The 20,689-nt window shown below is 34.5% G+C and overlaps 1 protein-coding gene across 1 annotated transcript in view; it reads right to left on the bottom strand.

The window, feature by feature from the left end:
* LOC109080799 (extracellular matrix organizing protein FRAS1-like) overlaps window positions 1-20,689 on the bottom strand; it is a 108,607-nt gene that overhangs the window by 69,036 nt on the left and 18,882 nt on the right. The window contains exon 3 of the mRNA XM_042724434.1: window positions 2,390-2,497. Within this exon, the coding sequence (XP_042580368.1) occupies window positions 2,390-2,497 (108 nt within the window). The remainder of the gene's footprint in view (window positions 1-2,389; window positions 2,498-20,689) is intronic.

The following is a 20,689-nucleotide window of genomic DNA, read 5'->3' as shown; positions in this document are numbered from 1 at the left end:
TGTATGCTGAGTGCTAGATTAAGATCCCCTCTTCTCATCTGCTTTTAGGACACACTCACAGAGGGAAACACCGTGGCAGGTGTCAATTTAAATGTATTACCTCATTTGTAAATGAAATTCACCTCCAATCCGTCTTCTGTCGTTTCAGGTTTATCCATTGTTATTTGAATGGCAGAAAAATATACTGCTGCTTTTCAAAGTAAAAAAATGCCAAATCACATTTACATGTACTTATGTTATGATAAGCAATATTCAGAGGGTGGTGAGATGGGGGATTCCACCGGTCTATATGTCTCTGCATCGACTGCATACTAATAAAAAGGTAGCCTAAAAATAAAATCTTGTGAATGTTCAAAATGTTCTGAGAACTGTATTGTTTCCCCTTTTTTCCTGATGTTTGTTATAATTTTACATTTTAATAAACATTTTTCAGACTTTTTTAATTTACCACTTAGGCATGTTGACAATAACGTACATCTTCAACAATGTCTATGACCAAAAATGTAAAATATGTTTTCAGTGCAACTTCAAAATTTGCTTTGCTTGGAAAGCATGCAAATATAGTTACTATTTTTTATTTATTTATTTTTCATTTGATTTAGTCAAGTTAGTTTTGCATCAAACACAATGTAATTTTCGGCAATCGAGATTTGGCAGTAACAGCGCATTTTTCCACGTAGGTAAGCACTTCACAGACAGCTTACCTTGTGCATCAAAAAAGCCACATACCAGCAAACCACTGAGAACGTGCAACAATCCTGACGAGTCATAATAACAGAGCAGAGGCGCCAAAGCTACGGAGAATCCGCTCGCATGCGGAAGCTTCCGTAATTGATGTAGATTTACAGAAAATTACCATTGTTTATCAAATAAATAATTTTACGTACTTATTCCCAACACTTTATTAAGCATCAAGTTCCATCTCAAATGACAAGGGATCAACTTATAATCATGTTTATATTAATTAACCCGCAAACTCTCAGATGGCCTGGGTATGCGGAGCATTCATAGCTTATATGGAAGGAAGCCACTGGTATACAGAATCTTGGAACACTCTGGCGGTTCGAGGACCAGATTTAACGGTTATATAATCTTTAATCAACTCACTTAGAAATCCATTGAGAACAAAGTTACATAGAATCATCTTTTAAATGGTTCTCGGTAGAACCCTCATCGTTCGAAACAATTATAACACAGTTTCTTACTATTGGTTGGTTTTAATTGGACCAAAAGCATTAAAGGGTTAATTCATCCAAAAATAAAAATTTGCCTGTGTTTTCTCACCCTTGAGCCATCCTAGGTGTATATAACTTTCTTCTTTCAGACGAATCCAATAGGAGTCAATTAAAAATGGTTCTGGCAATTCCAAGCATTATTATTGTAATGGGTGGGTGTTTCTCTTTAACAGTCCAAAACACGTTAAATAAAGCGCGCGCATCCATAATAAAAATGTGCTTCACATGGATCTGGGGGGTGAATAAAGGCCTCCCGTAGCAGATCCATGCGTTTTTGTAAGAAAAAATATCCATATTCCAAACATAATAAACACTTTTCTCTCACTTCTGCTGACTGTTCATTATTATTATTATTATTATTATTAATGCTTGAACAACAAAAACATAACAAAAGTGCTGAGGGTACTTCTGCTGACTGTTGTATGTGGAAGCTGTTGCGGAAATGACGTAGGACGTATGCATCATGTATGCGCCGAGATATGCTAGTCTCATGAGTTTGTTTGCAGGAGCAAAGGAAGCAAAGTTTCTTTAATTTAGCAAAGGAAAACCAGTTTACTCTTATATCGAAATCCTCTGACATTTTTCTTTACAAATCCTCAGTTTGTACTTCTCATGAGCAGCATTTTGTTTTGCTCTCTCTCCATGTTCGTCACTAATCACGCAATGCCGACATACTACGTCATCCGCTGGAACGGCTTCCGCATGTGACAGAAACCGGAAGTGAGAGAAAAGTGTTTATTACGTTTGAAATATGGATATTTTTCTTACAAAAATGTGTGGACTCGCTACAGGAGGCCTTTAATTACACCCTGGAGCCATGTGAGGCACGTTTTATTACGGATGCACGCACTTTTTTTAACGTGTTTTGGACTGTTGAACAAAAACACCCGCCCACTGCAATGATAGAGCTTAGAAGTGCCAGGACAATTTTTAATCTTACTCCGATTGGATTCGTCTGAAAGAATAAAGTCATATACACCTAGGATGGCTTGAGGGTGAGTAAATAACAGGCTATTTTTCATTTTTGGGTGAACTAACCCTTTAATTTTAAATTGTCTGCTTTCTTTACTATAAGCTAACAATGCATTCATCAAGCACCTAAGCCCTGTTATTGCCCCGTTTTAATGTCCCATGAGCATATACTTCATTCTTACCCTCTGAAAGTCACACTGGGGATTTTGGCAGCGAGTGGGTTTGCAGATGACAATATCATTGTAGCAGATGCAGTCTTGACAGGTGTCTGGTTTCCATGATGTATTGTTCTATAACAGGAAGAAAGGTACAAAGATATAACTCCAAGCACACCAAATCCCATCATCTCTCGGTTTATGGAGCTTGCATTGGGAACATAAAAACAAGTCAGAGGGATCAGTGTCCAGGCTCAAATAATGGACCTAAATTGAGCAATTTCCTTACTAAACATTCACAATCATCAATTTCAAAACCGCTTCAGAAATTTTGTGGCATTCATTAGAAATTGAAACTGAAACCATTAAAACAAGGCCATTAGTAACAGTAAAGCTATCTGGCATTTAACCCAAGACATCCCCATTCCCTACAATAAATGTTAGAGCATTAACAGATAAGAGGTTAACAGATTAACAGTCAAAGAGCTTGCTTTACTATTTTAAGATGTATAACAGTCTTGGCTGATGGACCTACTGCTTTAAAGGGGTATTGGATGAACAGATAGGTAAAACAGAGGAGGAGCCTCCTTTATGTCAATGCAATGTCAAAATAAATAGAAATTGTAAATAAAATGTAGACACCATTGAAAACAGTTAGGAAAGGTTTGCGTGCATTTAAAGTGGTTTGGTCAGATGTCATCTAGTTGAAGTACACGCCATTGTTTCCTACACACAACAAACACACACTCTTATGGACCATTAATTTTAATGAGTTAGGGAAAAAAATCCCACTGTAACTTGGAATTCTGAATTAATAACAGTATTCTAAAAAAAAACTCAAAGAATATTATTTGTTATTTTTTTGCATTTATGCTCAATATATGTTTGGATGTTTTGTTCAACAGAACATTTAACATTTTTCCCCTAAACAGGCAAAAATATTCATTCACACTTTAGTTTGGGGACCAATTCTCACTATTAACTAGCTATTAACTATGACTTTTGCTTTAATAAACACCTAATTTTCTGCTTATTAATAGTTAGTAAGGTAGTTGTTAAATTTAGGGATGATGATGAAGGGATCCAAAATATGGTGATGCAGAATATGGCATTAATATGTGTTTTAAGTACTAATAAACAGCTAATAGGCTAGTAATATGCATGCTAATAAGCAACTAGTTAATCGTGAGGATTGCTCTCTAAACTGAAATGTTACTAAACATTCTTACAAAACAGTTATATTTAAATGATCACTAGAGTAAAATCATTTAATTAGAATAACACAATTGAATTTCATTTATAATAGCTGATGTTAAGAATCAAGTAATATTGTTTAAGAGGGCCTTTAACTAGATATCCATGCAATCGTTTAAATGCACCAACAGTAAGTAATGTCAGAAGTTTATTCAAAGTTCATGTTACAGTTCAGATATATGCACACAAAACTTTGATTTGCTCTTACTGATCATAAATTCTGTATTATAAATCACACACAGTGACAGCTATCCTGAGGAGCCATCTTGTCAAAGTGACACTTTGAGCAAGTGTTGATGGGTTGCGCATTTCAGCACAGCACCTAGCCTCTGAAGTGACACTTGGTGCAGATGTCTTAATGGGGAATGGCCCCAATGTGGCTTTGAATAGCCAGCTCGGAGAGATCTGAGCAGAGTCAATATCTCAGCAAACTGTCCGTGGTTTCCAGAGGCCCAGAGTGGTGCTAAAATCTCAGTCTGTTTGCATTCTAAAAACACATCTCATGTGATCTGTGGCATGCAGCACATTCAGCTAAAACTGTGAAAATGGAACATTGCACCTTATAGGAAAGAAGTCTAGAAAACATTGTTAAAATTAACATCATGTGAAAACAAAAATTAAAATATAGGTAACACTTTACAATAAGGTCCCATTTGTTAATATTAATTTACTACATTAGTTAATATAAACCATCAATTAATTCAACATTTACTAATATTAACATTGGCAAATATCACTATTATTATTAGAGTTTTGCTCATTATTAGTTAATGCATTAAATATAGTTAACAAATTGTAAAGTGTTACAAAAATATGTATTGTTCCAAGCACATATTCTTCTGTGGAACATAAAAGGTTGGTCTTTGAAGAATATTGTGGACACTCTTTTCCATAGAAGCAAAATAAATGAAGAGTACACAAGAACAGCTGCAGAATTAAAAGGGAAAATGTGCTGCGCTTTCTTAATCATAACTAGTTAAAAGTAAAACCCTCTATGGGACATTACTCACAAAACTCCAGGTATTTCCTGACATTTCCTAATTTATGATCTTATCAAACCAATCAAACAAAACAAATTTTATTAAGCCTGAGTTAGCTTGAGATTACATTCCTATTGCATAATGAGTAAGCGGGTCCCTGAAGTATTGAATTTTTAATTGCTAGTTTTTGTAATGACAGAAAGCATGTTTTATTTCTCCAGCAGATTTTTGGAGCATTTTTGAACAAGCAATACATTTGAGATAATGACATTTTTATTAGCTGAACAAAATCGGCCACAGAAGTTTTTGTTCTAAGCACAACAATCATAAAAAAAAAAAAAAAAAAAAAAAATGAAAGGAAAATTAAATGAGTCTCTGTCTGACATCTGTATAAATAAAATATAAAGATTAAATGAAAAAAATAAACAATGAAAGTAAAGAAAATAAGAAATGATGCCTTGGGACCTAACTAAAATACGTTAAAGCTGAAGCGCTATAATTGCTAAAACTATAATAACTTTAATTAAATCTGTATAAAAATAAATAATATGACAAGCACATAACAAACTTTCTAAAACCGAAACTATTACTAGATTTCTAACTGAAAACATAAAAATGAATAGAAAACAGTATAAACTATCAAACGGTAACCTGTATATAATTAAATAACACTGGAATTTACCAGTTTAATTTAATGACAATAATTCTCTGATTTAACATCTTATCCCTACAAAATTATAATTTCACTTGTACAGTATATGAGGTAAGCTTCAGGCATGCATTATGTCAGTATGTCCAGTCATATCTATTTCATTTTCACTGATAAGTGTTAAAAAAAAAGTTACTAGAAAATTATAACTGCAAGATACTTTAACGTGTTACCAAAAATATATTTGTATATTTTTCATTAAACCTTTACATGTTCTTTACAAACATCCCTTTATTATGTTTTCAATGCGCAATCATGACTGGAAACTATATACTGTGTGTAAAGTCATGACAGCTATTAATTCATAAGCACACAAATGCACCTTTTCTGGAATAAGATGAAATACGGTACAGTTATTTATCATTTTTAAATTGTTCCAACTCATTCTTTCAAAACTGTCACAAGTCATTGGAACCTCATATTATACGGTGGTCCCAAAATGTATTTAAACATATCCAAACACCTAAAAATGTCTGAATTTAAATGCATTTTTTTCCTCAAAGCTGATTTTTCTGAGCTATATTTGCAATAACCAGTCTCAAGGTCATTGTTAGTGAATGTATAAAGTTCATACTGTAGCCACAGGCATAGTTCCATACAGTTATGATGAATACTTTAGTCTTGAATTAAAAACGATATGATATATTACGAAACAATAAAGTAGATTTTTTTTTACTAAAGGTGGTTTTGCAGGCACGTTCACATCCTCCCCAAAAAGCAAAGAGAGCAGGTATCTGTGTCTAAAAGCTATTTGGTTGATGCATTGAGCTGTCTAAAACACAAAGTAATCATGAATGAGCCCCTGGACCCGCTTCAAACAACGTATGAGAAGAATCGACAAATAAGGACACTAGTTGGTGAGGCTAAAGATAGGTCTGCATTTGATCCAGTTGACATGTTTAAGTTAACAGGAGCACACTGTGGGTAAGATGTACCTGCACAATCTCCAGGGCACACAAGAGTTTGTGTGACAGAACATATATGATCAATCAGCTGAGGAAGTAATGACATATTCGGTGCAGTTCAGATACACACCATTAGCCACAGACAAACGGTCTGTTGTATGCACTGGATGATTCAAGACTGTCTATAGCGAGGGAAACAATTTATCTTCTGTTCCTGTGTCATTCAAAGTATCATGTGACTTTCTAATCATCTCGATAAGCAAAAACAAAAGTGGGCTGTTTAGATTAGATCTGGGTGAAAACATCACATTAAAAGCTGAAAACCCTCTGGGTCATGAGTAAATGTCCCTATTTCAATTCTATAAGCTAAAGACTAGTAGCCAAGCAAGCAGAAGGTAATTGAGTCCAAATTGAGCTGGACTTGATTAAGGCAGTGAGAGATCAGCCAGAACCGAGCCATTGCGCAGACTAATTCAATTAGAAAATGTGCTAAATCGTATCCCCAGCCAATTGAGTCCACTAAAGCAGTGGCTAACGGCCACAGATACAAGCTGTGCAACTTAACCTTCATTATAAAAGATCTTAAGATTAGTCTTGAATAAGTTTATCCTAAATCAGCTATATGGAGGATATAGTCATATGGGATGACAAAGAAGCCTGAGAAAATTGTAAAATGTTGTAATTGTTCAAAGACTCTAATCTTGTACATGCATTTTTTATGCCTTGCGCAAACCTCTATGCTGATTTTCTGTGATGTATTCTACATTGCTGTTGCATATTTTGCTGATCTTTCACCAAGATAATCTAGCTGGATACCATACTGTAGATGAGGTTTTGTCAAATTTACTAAAATGACTCGTGACTTATAAGCAGGAGTAAAAATGTGCTGTAATATTTAGCATGGACTGCCTTTGTTTTCAAGCAAAATTGTTTATGGATTTATAGAGTTAGATTGTACACAGTGCACACTACTGTTCAAATGTTGGTCGGGTCAGTATGGTGTTTTTAAAATGTTTTTGAAAGAAGCTTCTTATGCTCAACAAGGCTGCATTTATTCGATTCTAAGTAATATTATCAAATATTATTACAATTTAAAATAATAGTTTTGTATTTGAGTTTAATTTAAAATTTAATTTCTTCCTGTGGTGGCAAAGCTGAATTTCCATAACTCCAGTCTTTGGTGATTCTGAATGAAATCATTCTAATATGCTGATTTGCTGCTCAAAAAACATTTATTTTTATTATCAATATTTTGTAACATTATAAAAAAAAAGTATGCTGAAAAAAGTATTTGTTTCATTCAAAAACTGAATAAAACGTACTGACCACAAACTTTTGGTAGCGTATAACTTCCAACTTGCTGCTTAAAAAACATTGTTAGCAAATATAAAAATCTACTGCTAAAAATAAAAAGTGTCCTTCATTATGTGAAATAAATCATCATCATGGATCCTCATAATCCAACATTGTCTCTGACATTCCTGGGCAGAGTGGGCAAATGTGGAGAAAAAAAAGAAAAAAACCCTGGGTGACCCTCTCTCTCTTTACTAACAACATGATGTAAAATGCATGAAGGACATCTGGTATCATGTTTCAGGAAAGGATGGTGTGTTGAAGACACAGCACTATGTCTGCTGTTCCTCTGAATAAATCTGGGCTTCAATACATTCAAATGTATTCGGTTTCTGCACTTCAATTGCCTTCTGCAAAATTTCCTTCTTATGCCAGCCAAGCATGATTATATGCAAATTTCTTGCAAGGCAAGCGGTGAGAATAAAAAGGTTGCCAAAAAGGACGTCTAAATCTATTTGTCACTACACAGATATGCTCAAATGGTCACATCTTGTTTAGAGAAAGTAAAGCAGGAAGAAACATCATGAAAATGTTAAGAAGAAAAAAAATTATACAGCTACATAGCATGTCCTAATTATGTTTCCTTTTTATATTAAAACCAATTTAAATGCCACAGGGTGGATTTTATTCCCTCATTGTTATTTTAAATAGCCTGCACAAAATACAACATCTGTTATTCTCCCAAAGCAAATGTGATAATTGCGGCCTTCTGAATGAGCAGAGATGTGTCTAATACGGAAAAATGGAAATGTTAAATATAAAGACAGTTTTTAATGTTAAGTTCAAAATCGTATAGTCCCCCTTGTTAACACTGAAATTATGACTATAAAAATGAAGACTGTCAAGACATGTACATAGATTAGCGCCAACGTAAAAGAAACCAATAAATGATAGCTTTACTTCACTTTTATGTTGTGCTCGCATCTAGAATTGCATTTGGATATTTCCTTTTGAAAATGGAATTTGGAAACACAATAATTAACACTGATAACTTTTGTGTCTGTAAGAAACCAATCCATCAAACCATTGCTTCAAGCTAAAATATGAGTCCTACATCCTTAATATTGCTTTCTCCAGAGATGAAATTCTCTCGTCTGAATCAGGAGAGAAATATGCAAAGATCAAGTACTTGTTTAAAATCTTAAACAGTCCAAAACAATTGTAAACAAATATGTTGGTTGATATTGATGTAAGAGGACAAGAAGAAATCATATTTTTCACTAGAGGAAACATTATTATGGATTATGGCCAGAAGCAACTGTTTAAAGTTAAACAGCCCAATGATGGATTTGTTTTTTTACAAACGCAGCTTTTCACTTCATAAAATATTAATTGATGGGCTGGAGTCATGTGGATTACTTGTGAGTTATTTTGATGTTGTTGTTGATGCTTAATTTGAAGAAACAAGCTCATCTACATCTTGGATGGCCTGAGGGGAAGTACATTTTCAGCAATTTTTCATTTTCATTTTAGGTCAACTATTTTTTTAATAAAAAGATTTTATTATTATTGTCATTCTTTCTAGAAGAAAAAAAATAATAATAAAAGTGCTTAGTATCTTCTAACTTAGAAAACATTTCAAAAGCCATTTAGAATTTGATTTAACTCTTTTAAAAGACAGTGTATTCAAATGAACAGATCAGTCAGATGTATCAAGGACATTTTAGTTGATTTCATTTAAATAATTATTGCAGACAGCAGCTTTCAGTTAAGACAAGAGGAAAGCAGAATACTGGAGAAATTGATAAAGTTGGTATTTATAAGTGTATGAGTGGAGACACTGAATGCTAGAAGATAAAAAATAATAGGACGTAATGAAAGAGGAGAAAAAGAAACTGGATGTGGTCAAATGGATTTTTCAATAATTTGACCTTTCCGTGCACTTTAACAAAAAGAGAAGAAAAAGCAAGAACTTGAACTTATGTTGAAAACATTAAAAAGCAATGCTAGTAACAAAGCTCAATATGACTTCATTCTGTCAGCAATGCTTCCTATTCATGTTACGATTATTTCTTCATGATTGTCCCATTATTTGCACACCTTTAATACAAGCAACAAAAAGTATGCAAGCACCTCAGCCCTCCAGTGTACAAACTATGACAGTTTTCTAAAACCAAAGTTTACTTCACTTCAATGGGTACTTTTGCCCTACAATGCAACCATTGAATTATTAATGCTAAAAACCTTGAAAGATGACAGGGACAACAACACTACTGCACTCTAACCAGGTAAATCTGTTCACTTGTGCATTCTACCTGTGTAAACAAAAGTGCTCTCTGGAAGGAAGTGAAATTCCTCAAGACACAAGAAAGAGTGGTAAATTATTTACAAAAAAATGGCTTTATGGCAAAACTTGTTCTTAGGGCGGGTTCTGTCAAACAATTTGGGAGATTTGCCATGAAAAAAGAATCGCTTTAAGTAGGCTGTTTCCGACACTAAAGAATGTAGGCAGTACTACGTCTGTTAATGGTTAACATTTATGTGCTGGATGGTTGATCAAACAGATTTATTGCATCAGGGGAGTCCTTTCACTCTCTTATCTTAGTCAGTTACCATTCAAAAGTTAGGGGTCTTTACTTCAGTCTTCAGTTTTCCTTTAGAATAATCCTTTAGCAAGAAGCATTCTTCGATTAATAGAAAGTTCAATAGAACAGCATTAATTTGAAATAGAAATCTTTTGTATAATAAATGCCTTTTGACCAAATTAATTTGAATAAAATGAAAATAAAAATGTGAATGGTTATGTCTGAATAAACTAAAACTAGCTACATAAAAAGACATTCTGAAGTCTAGTCTGTTTAAAAACATTCTAAATGGATGCCAAATGAAGGGGATGTCCAACTGTAACAGAAATATCAATGGCAGATTCATTTAAAGAAAAGGTATCATTTTTTAAAGTAGTATCCCTGACAATGCTCTTAAAATGATACTTAAAAAGTTCCGCAAGCTATGACAGTATGCAGCTCTTTTAACATTAGTCTTATTGACTGTCACGCCTTGTGCAAGGGGGGGTTATTTATGTAATAAAATGAAGTTGTAAAAATTAAAACAAAACACTTGACAAACACTCTGTTGGGACATCTGCTGCCCCAGAATATTGACTAAAATGCACCCATAAACTATGGTCTGTGTAAACAGTGCTCTGTTGAGGAACACTTTGTGTAGATATTGATTTAGAGCTCACAACCTTTCTTCAGGCAAACTGGCAATTTTGTGAATCAAAAAATCCTAAAATTTGCACTCAGCAATCAATATTTTATAAAACAGGTTGTTGTCACTCTGCTTTAAAGCTGTAGGCAAATATTAAAGGGATAGTTCACCCAAAAATGAAAATTCTGTCATTAATTACTCACCCTCATGTCGTTCATCTTCAGAAAACAAATTAAGATATTTTTGATGAAATCCGAGAGCTCTCTGACCCTCCCATAGACAGCAAAGATCCTAACACGATCAAGGTCCAGAAACGTACTAAGGACTAGTGGTCGACCGATATTGTTTTTTTGACAGCCGATGCCGATATCTTGGAAAGCAGGGTGGCCGATAGCCGATATAAAGCAGATGTACATTTTTTTATTATTATTTTAATTAATATTTAAGAAATTTGAAATCATTTGACAATGGATTAAAAAATAAATGTGTAAAATAAACATACTTTTACTTTAGATGACAAAGTATTTTTCACGAATAAATAAATATTTAATAAAAATATAATTAAAAAAGAAGTAAACACTGTAACCAACAGGGCACTCAGTATTCTGTGAAGTTTGTGTGCCCTGGGAATCATATTTTTCAAATAAAGCTAGGGTAACACTCATTTTACATACAGCACACAGAGAAAATTACATGAATATGGCAGTGGGCAAATGCATAAAGTGCAGCATAATTTGAAATCACAAGTTTAAAGTTTAAAGCATTTAATTCACATGGACCGACCGTCACGCAGAGAACACACGATCACGCTGGATAAAAATGCACACTTCACAAGATCTCACAGCTGGATTCAACTAAGTTTGCAAGGTTTGTGAAAATAAATGTTCATTAGTCATTCAAAGATTTGTTTAAATGATATAACGAGAAAGTATTATAATGTTTGCCTTTCTATTACTAATTATATTAAAGCAATCGTTATAATACTTTTTGTATACACTAATTCCTTTGTTTAACCGCTCTATCTGACTATTAGACAGACTTCTATCTGTAGACAGAACTGTTAACAACGACAGTAAACAAGAGGGAGAGTGTGACCAGTGTGCTCAGGTGCTGCAGCTCTCAGTGCCATCAAAATAAAAGTCCCACTTCGAATACATCGGCCAAGCAGAAAAACTTATCCACTACTAAGGACATCGTCAAAATAATCCATGTGACATCAGTGGTTCAACCGTTATTTTACAAAGCTACAAGAATATTTTTTGTGTGCAAAGAAAACAAAAATAATGACTTTATTCAACAATTTGTCTCCTCCACTCACCCTGGTGCAATTTTGGAGAGCATCACATACGTAAACAACGTAAACAATGTATCCACATACATACTATGCATACGTTGTTTACGTTGAATTGCTGATGATATTACAGTTGAACCACTGAAGTCACATGGATTATTTATGGGAGTCAGAGAGCTCTCGGAATTCATCAAAAATATCTTAATTTGTGTTCTGAAGATGAACGAAGGTCTTACAGGTTTGGAACGACATGAGGGTGAGTAATTAATGACATAATTTTCATTTTTGGGTTAACTACCCCTTTAAAGTCTCAAAAGTTATTTGTATTGATGTTTGTGTATAAATGACACTAATACACATAACACATAAATAACATTTGAGACTTTCACAATTGCCAAACTAGAGTTGAGTTAAAAATAATACTGTTAATATTTCAACCAACTTCCTGCATGCATTATCACTGGAACTTTGTACCTAAGGGCATGCCGGGCCAGGACTGGGCCATGGGGTGGAAATAAGGATGTATGGATTACAAATTGCCAAGAGCTTTGACAGCTTTAAAGGCCAGCAGGAGCCTATCAGAGCAAGCAGGCCATAAGCAGGCCGACTGTGAGCAAAAATCTGATTCACAAAAACTCTTTGAGCAACACTCAAGGGGTCTGCGGCTGAGCCAAATGCCACAGAAGGGCTACAGAGCTGGAGACAGATGGATGTCAAACTTGGAGGACGACTGCAATGAGCCTATCTCTGCTCCCTCCAGATTCCATGGAAGGACTGGAAGGGGAGCTAGACATTTTACAAAAAGGGCCTGTACTAAGAGGATTATAAGCATATGTTTGGGATTAAAAAGTGTACTCCAGGTCACTGGTGAATTCACATTTTTACTGCAAATACAACTTGTTACAGACAAGAATAGATTGTTAATCAGCAGTGCTCCTGGAAGCTAAGCCTCATGCACAAAAGTTTGCATACTACAGCAGAATCTGTGTAGCAAAATGGAGTCTAAAATACATTTACAGAGTTTGTTCAAAAACAAAACAAAACAAAGCAAGACAAAAAATAAAACATATATATATATATATATATATATATATATATATATATATATATATATATATATATATGTATGTGTATATATATATATATATATATATATATATATATATATATATATATATATATATATATATATATATATATATATATATATATATATATATACATACATATATATATATATATATATATATATATATGTGGTCCGATCTCCCTTAAACTTTGCAGGTTTGTTTAGAATCACCTGTTGCATGTGCTCAGTGGGTTTCGTGAAGTTTTGAGTTTTCGTTGAGGCTTTATAGGCTTTTAGGTATATTTGGATAGACCCCTTTTCTAAAGGACCCCAGTTTAGCTACCCAAAGGGTAAATTTCTACATATTTTTGATAATTATTAACCTAGAGAGTATAGAGAATTCCGCTGCGATGTTTTTTTCCAAACCTAGGACTAGTTCGCAAAAGTAGGTTTTCACATCTTCTCAATCATTTAAAAAAAATGGTTTGATTGCCAGCAGTGGTTCTAGAGGCAAAGTTGTTCGGAACTAGGAGATCTATCAAACAATATGAATATCGCGTGTATGTGTGGAAAACAGTGCAATATACAATCGTTTACGCCCTTAAAAATGCAATCGGCCCCCAGTGGCCGATTTCTTTCAAATTTCTCACAGATTTTGGGGCCATGAGTCAAACAGGCCCACCGAGGTTTGTTCCGTTAACCTTGTCTAATAGGTTCTCAAACTTCGTCAGCTAATGTCAGTCATGTTTTTTTGAGATACGCAAATTTCCCCATAGACACTTGTGATACTTTGGACCAAGACTGTGCACAGCGATTTTCATGTTGACAGGACAAATGGTTGCCTATTTATAGCCATTTTTATGTTTTTTTTCCCCTTTTATAGCGCCACCAAGTAGCCAATCTCTGCAATTTTTTTTCTGTGACCTCAGCTTGAGCTCTTACATAAGTGTACCAAGTTTGGCAAAGATATCTCATTCCATTCAGGATTTATAGGCATTTTACTAAAAGTGGCCATGCCCCTTTGAACATTTTGGCGTCCCTTTGCAAAAACTTTTTTTTGATAATTATTGATATTCACTCACCAGAGAATCTTTCTGCACTGCACTTGAGCTTGCGACTGACGTTTAGGAGTTATGAGTGATTTTGTACTTTGGATCGCTGTAGTGCCCCCATCAGGCCGATTGGGGTGAGCCTCGCTCATGTTGTAGGCGGTGTGAGTACTACCATTCCTCCAAGTTTCAAGTAACTTACGGTTTCGTCTGCACGATCAGTTTTAATGTGGAAATAGCTCACCCGTGACCATTCTAACAATTACAATAGGGTTTCAGTGCTACGCCTTGAACCCCTAGATAATAAAATCAAATAAAACTAAATAAAATTAAATAAAATTAAATTGCTGTGCTGTACTAAACCAGGCATTACAGTGAAACTAAGCTTTGTGTATTGTACTGAGTGCTAAATATGTCATTGAGTTTCATTATGCCACTGGCCTGTTTTATCACCATATGTGGAAAGCAATTTCTTCTCTCTTGCTCTGGATGTGAGGAGCTGGAATCTGAGAGTTCAATAAATAAAAGATGATACGCACAGCTTGAGTTTGAAGTCAGTTACCAACACTACCATCAGATAAATTGTAGGAATCATAGCCCAGCATGCCTCAGAACCATGTTGGTCAAAGCTGTTTGCACACTGCATATGAACTGCATGCAGATGAAATTAAAATGATATTGACTGACCAAAATAAATGTTTAGTTCATTCTTTAGTGCTTTTGTTACAACATATGTCCAGTGAATCGTGCCGACCATATTTTTAATTGCAATTGCTTCAGATTGCTTTTTGATCATGACTTGCACATTTAAAAAGCATGTGATAATTGCATTCCTGTCCACACTGAGCTAAAATTTCCACAACAGTCAAAGTGTGCAAGTGCATGGTCAAATGTTTGCAAAGATATGGACATTTCCAAGAAAAGCTTGTTATTTATACTTCAAAATATGTGCAAACAAAATAGCATACATACTTTTCAAAGGCGGCTTTGTACGTATAAAACATTTATACAAAAGGCCGCAGAACCTGTGCCTTGGAAGCTCCATGTACACTTGGAATTAATGCTATTTGCCCTGAAAAGCGAGCGTATAACAAATTTCATAAATAACTGAGTAGGTAGTCACAGAGAGCTGTGCTACAGTTTTCCATAGTAATCAGTTTTTTTTCCTCTCACTACACTTCTCACTGAAGGTTTAAAATGATTGTACCTTTTCATTCAGTTTACCGCTATGTTTGTGGATGCTGAACACAGACCAACATGACTGTACAAACATGGCAGCCTTAATAGGGCAAATGCATTTGTAGTGACAGGAGTAGGCTATATGTGCATGTGACACAACAGCTGTGCCTTCAGGTCCGGAAGAATTTAGGTATGCAACCACAATTAAAGATTTCCATAGGTCTGAGTGAGCCCTTGTAAATCTGCCCCAACATCATAGGCAGATGAATTAAGGAATCAAGCATTACATGAACGTAACAGGGTTGCTATTAACCTCTTAAGATCCAGTTCTCATTTAGTTTTCTGTACTATTGCATGCACATCTATTCTAAATGTAGTAATATGAAAACATAAACAATATATATATATATATATATATATATATATATATATATATATATATATATATATATATATATATATATATATATATATATATATATACATACAGTACAGGTCAAAAATTTGGAAACATTACTATTTTTAATGTTTTTGAAATAAGTTTCTTCTGCTCATCAAGCCTGCATTTATTTGATCAAAACTACAGAAAAAATGTAATATTGTGATATATTATTACAATTTAAAATAATTGTTTTTAAATTTATTATACTTTAAATTATCATTTATTTCTGTGATGCAAAGCTGAATTTTTAGGATCGTTATCACATGATCCTTTAGAAATCATTCTAATATGATGATTCATTATCAAAGTTGTAAACAGTTCTGCTGCTTAATATTTTTTCAGAACATGTGATACTTTTTTTAGGATACTTTGATGAATAAAAAAAGTAATAAAAAAAAAAAAAAAAAAAAAAAAAAAGAAGCTATGTTTTTTAAAATATAAATATTTTGTAATAACAATATACACTACTGGTCAGTAATTTGGGGTCAGTAATTTTTTTTCTTTCCTTTTTTTAAATAAAATCAATACTTTTATTCAGCAAGAATGTGTTAAATTGATAAAAAGTGATAGTAAAGAAAATATATTATTAGAATATATATTATTAGATTTTTTTTTTTTGAATAAATGCAGTTCTTTTTAACCTTTTACTCATCAAATATATTAGACAGCAGAACTGTTTCCAACACTCATAATAAATCAGAATATTAGAATGATTTCTAAATGATCATGTGATAGACTGGATGTTACATGTGACACTGAAGGCTGGAGTAATGATGCTGAAAATTCAGCTTTGCATCACAGGAATAAATTATAAACGTTTAAAGTATATTCAAATAGAAAAACTATTATTTTAAGTTGTAATAATATTTCACAATATTACAGTTTTTTCTGTATTTTTTTATCAAATAAATGCAGGCTTGATGAGCAGAAGAGACTTCTTTCAAAAACATTAAAAATAGTAATGTTTCCAAACTTCATACATACACTTAATATATAAATTGAAAAGAACATACTTAAAAGAGAGTGAACAAAAGGAATCAGTACATTCCTAAATATAGAATGAGCTCAAGCATCAAAAATACAAATCAACATTAACAATATTGCTTTCTCAGTAAAATCTTTTATGACATGGTGTAGTACTATTATTATAATAAGTTCTTGTTTAATTAAACCTTACAATAGAAAATAGAAGGTAAGCAAAACACGTTTTCCCACACTCTCATTTTTTGCTATGAGAGAAATGGCTATACAGGAAAATCATGGCCCAAGAAAAGACTTGACAGGCACTGAATGGCATAGTCATTTCCTTCCCATTACAGTGCATTATCCTGCAGGAACAGAGCCTAACGGACACTGAAGTGTTTAGTTTCAATCAATTTGTCAGTCTGGAAATGAAAGAATGGACTGAATCAGTATCTCTGGGATGGTTTATAGCTTACTGGCCAGCTGGGCTCAAAGTTTACAAGTCTGAGGTGTAGGTTTAGCAATTTAAGAGGATGTTTTCAAAGATGGATTCGAGCCTCGATGGTCTGAGCTGAACACCGCTATTTCAATCAGTCCTCTCCCCACCTAGTCTTTAAAAGGTCAAGATAAAATCAATACCACCTACCACCTAATCCAAGCAAAAAAAAAAAAAAAAAACTAGCTGTCATATATTAATGCATTACCATTTTCCATTCAGTCTGGTGTAACACTGACTTCTTTTATTACATTAAAGCACATGCTGAGCTAATGCATTTTTGCAGGAATGATGCTTTACCTACACAATTTGGATGGATAAAGCAGGTGTTCTGTTATATTTAATTCAGCCCCATCCGAATTTAGCAAACCATAAGCTACTCTTGTTACTATCCGGAGATTATTTTAGTGTACTGGCTTTGAATGCATCAGAAAAACAGCTGACCCTGGCGCCACGGCAGGAAATATGTTTCTATTTTAACTTTGTCAAAACTGTATATTGAGGGAAAATAATGACTGAATATGGAGCATTCCCTACATCACCATCCCTAAACTACACACATTAGTAACAGAGTTCATATAGCTAGACTGTGTTTTATTGTTACATGTGCATACTGTATATACTGCATTCCATTACCACACTTATGCCCTTTGACTAACAGTGGTGCATGTATAGCATTCCTCTCATTGATTGCTGGGTGCCAGCAGACTAATGACTGTAGTGAGGTTGCCATGGATTGGCCTATATTTAAAATGCAAATATGATACTGCCGGCCAGCTATTTGTGACTCCATAAAGAAAACAGCCAACACTTATATGCCTCAGATGCCTTGTGCTGTATTCAGCGCCCTGTGATACAGTAATACAGCATGCTTGCTTCAAACAGCATTTCTAAATAAGAGATTGCGTACATGGAAGAGCTATAAAAGGAGCAAGTATGAAAATATCAGCATACATTAGGTCTTATCAGATATTAAATCGTTCTAAGGTATGTTTTTTTAGTTAATAAACCAACAGACTAAAAAAAGAAACTTATCTTAAAAATGCTAACAGCACTCTTATAGACAGGAAAACAGCTGACTGTGGGAGAAAACAAGGAGGAAAAACAGAGCTGGAGGAAAAGTCGTCCTGGTGTAACAATGAAAGACATGTTCTTGTCTTTTTTTGCCCTGAGCGAAGACCTCAGAGATAGTCAGGTACTTGAGGGAATAGGAGCTAGGAGCATTAGCAATGCTAAAGATGTAAATAATGGGAACGTGTTGGTGGAGCTGTGCCAAAGGCGCTAACATCTAGCCTGAGCAACACTTACTATCATACTCCTAGCATCAATTTAAAACAAACTATTCAAGCAATATTATACTAATTTTCTCTTGCAAATGTCACCACATGCCCTCACACAGTGTAGCTCAGTGGGTGAAGCTGAAAATCCATACAAAATACATTGTAGCTTAACTATAAGGAAACACACATAGCTTGAAGGAACAACAGCCCACACAAACACAAACTTGGGTTGTCTTCTTTGAATTAGTTTTCATATTTAAGACCATACAAAAGACCCCAACCTCTGTTTTCACTAACCCTCTGGGACGTGAAATTTCATCTCACTACAAACTTGAAGGAAAAGATCCCCCTCAGACCCATGTTCTTTCAAACCTGTATGCCTTCATTCTTAATTCTGTGGAATACAAAAAAGATATTCTGAAGAATGTATGACTTTCAGACAAAAACAGTTTTATTTTAAACTATTTAGTTTATTTATTTATTTGTTTATACTGTATGTATATATTATATTTAATCATTATACCCTTATTTTATTTTATATATATATATATATATATATATATATATATATAGAGAGAGAGAGAGAGAGAGAGAGAGAGAGAGAGAGACACACATTTACACATAAAGAGAGAGAGACAGAGAGAGAGAGAGAGAGACAGAGAGAGAGAGAGAGTTGTGCAATGTTTGGTTTCTTTTCAGGGGTGGAGTTATCTGGTAAATACTATACTCCCATTTAAAAGTAATAATAATAATAATAATAATTCCAAAAAGGTAGTCGTAAAAAGACTTAATGTCACTAACCTTTCGATCTTTGGCAAATCTAGTCATTATTTTGTTCTCAAAAGTGCTTGTTGTATCAGCTTGTCATAATGTCAACAGCGTGTGTATGGAATGATAGATATAGATTGTACTACATGTTAGCTTGCATATTTTGATTATTCTGTATGCAATATGCATCAAACACTCTGAGACTGAGACAATCATAAACAACAGAAATGTGAAAACCTCATTAATATGAAAAAAAAAACCCCATTTGATTTCTAAGGATTAGCAATAAATTAGGTATTCTTATCATTTTAATTATGCATGAATAAATTAGGAACTGATTTATTAATTCACTGAAGTGCTGAGGATGAAAGTCTTCACATTTAAGACCCTAAATTGAAATCAACATATTTATTGAGAATTGCAGGTGTGAGAACATACAACAAACACTTATTATCTTTCTTCATGGAAATAATCTGTAGTTCACCCAGGTCAAGTCAAGGTTTGAATCTGGGTAAGCAAACATCGGTCAAGGACAGAAGCAGACAATGAGGCTTTGGTTTAATATGCCAAATTTTTCTATCTAGTCGGGCCTCAAGGGGAGGCTTTGAAGTTTTGTTTGAGATTAAAACACAAGACGGGCGCTCTTGTTCCTATCAGCTCTAGGGGGAGTCGTGGGGGAGTCGTGGCCTAATGGTTAGAGAGTCGGACTCCCAATCAAAGGGTTGTGAGTTCGAGTCTCGGGCCGGCAGGAATTGTTGGTGGGGGGAGTGCATGTACAGTTCTCTCTCCCACCTTCAATACCACGACTTAGGTGCCCTTGAGCAAGGCATCGAACCCCCAAATGCTCCCCGGGCGCCGCAGCATAAAAAAAAAATGGCTGCCCCACTGCTCCGGGTGTGTGTTTCACAGTGTGTGTGTGTGTTTCACTGCTCTGTGTGTGTGCACTTCGGATGGGTTAAATGCAGAGCACTAATTCTGAGTATGGGTCACCATACTTGGCTGAATGTCACGTCACTTTCACTTTCACTTTCACTCTATCAAGGAGTTGAGGCCATTTTCAAAGGCACTTGTTCCCAGGGAGATTTTCCTATAGGCACAGATGTAGTTTAAAAACACAGCCCTTCTGAGTTCACCTCCTCAAGCATGATTCATTAAAGTGCACCTTAATTACTTTGTGTTTGCACTTTGCAGTAATTCATGCTGCAAGTTAGAGAACATCTAGCCTTCCATGCACTTCTTTCCAACTGAGTCCCCAGAGCTGGAAGCATGCTTTTTACAACTAGGAGGTCCAAACAAATAGAAACAGAAAAGCCCAGTGGTAGAGAACCACAGGAAGAGAAAAGAAAAATGGACAGGCTCCAGGCAATGACTTCGCTTCTGTGCTTACTCAGTCTGACAAGTAAACATTCACACAATGCAGGTCTATCAGCTTCCTGTGA

This window comes from Cyprinus carpio, chromosome B5, assembly GCF_018340385.1.
Source record: "Cyprinus carpio isolate SPL01 chromosome B5, ASM1834038v1, whole genome shotgun sequence".
In the NCBI taxonomy this organism is placed as follows: domain Eukaryota; kingdom Metazoa; phylum Chordata; class Actinopteri; order Cypriniformes; family Cyprinidae; genus Cyprinus; species Cyprinus carpio.
The sequence above is the reverse complement of the archived record's forward strand: the minus strand, read 5'-3'. Positions and strand labels throughout refer to the sequence as shown.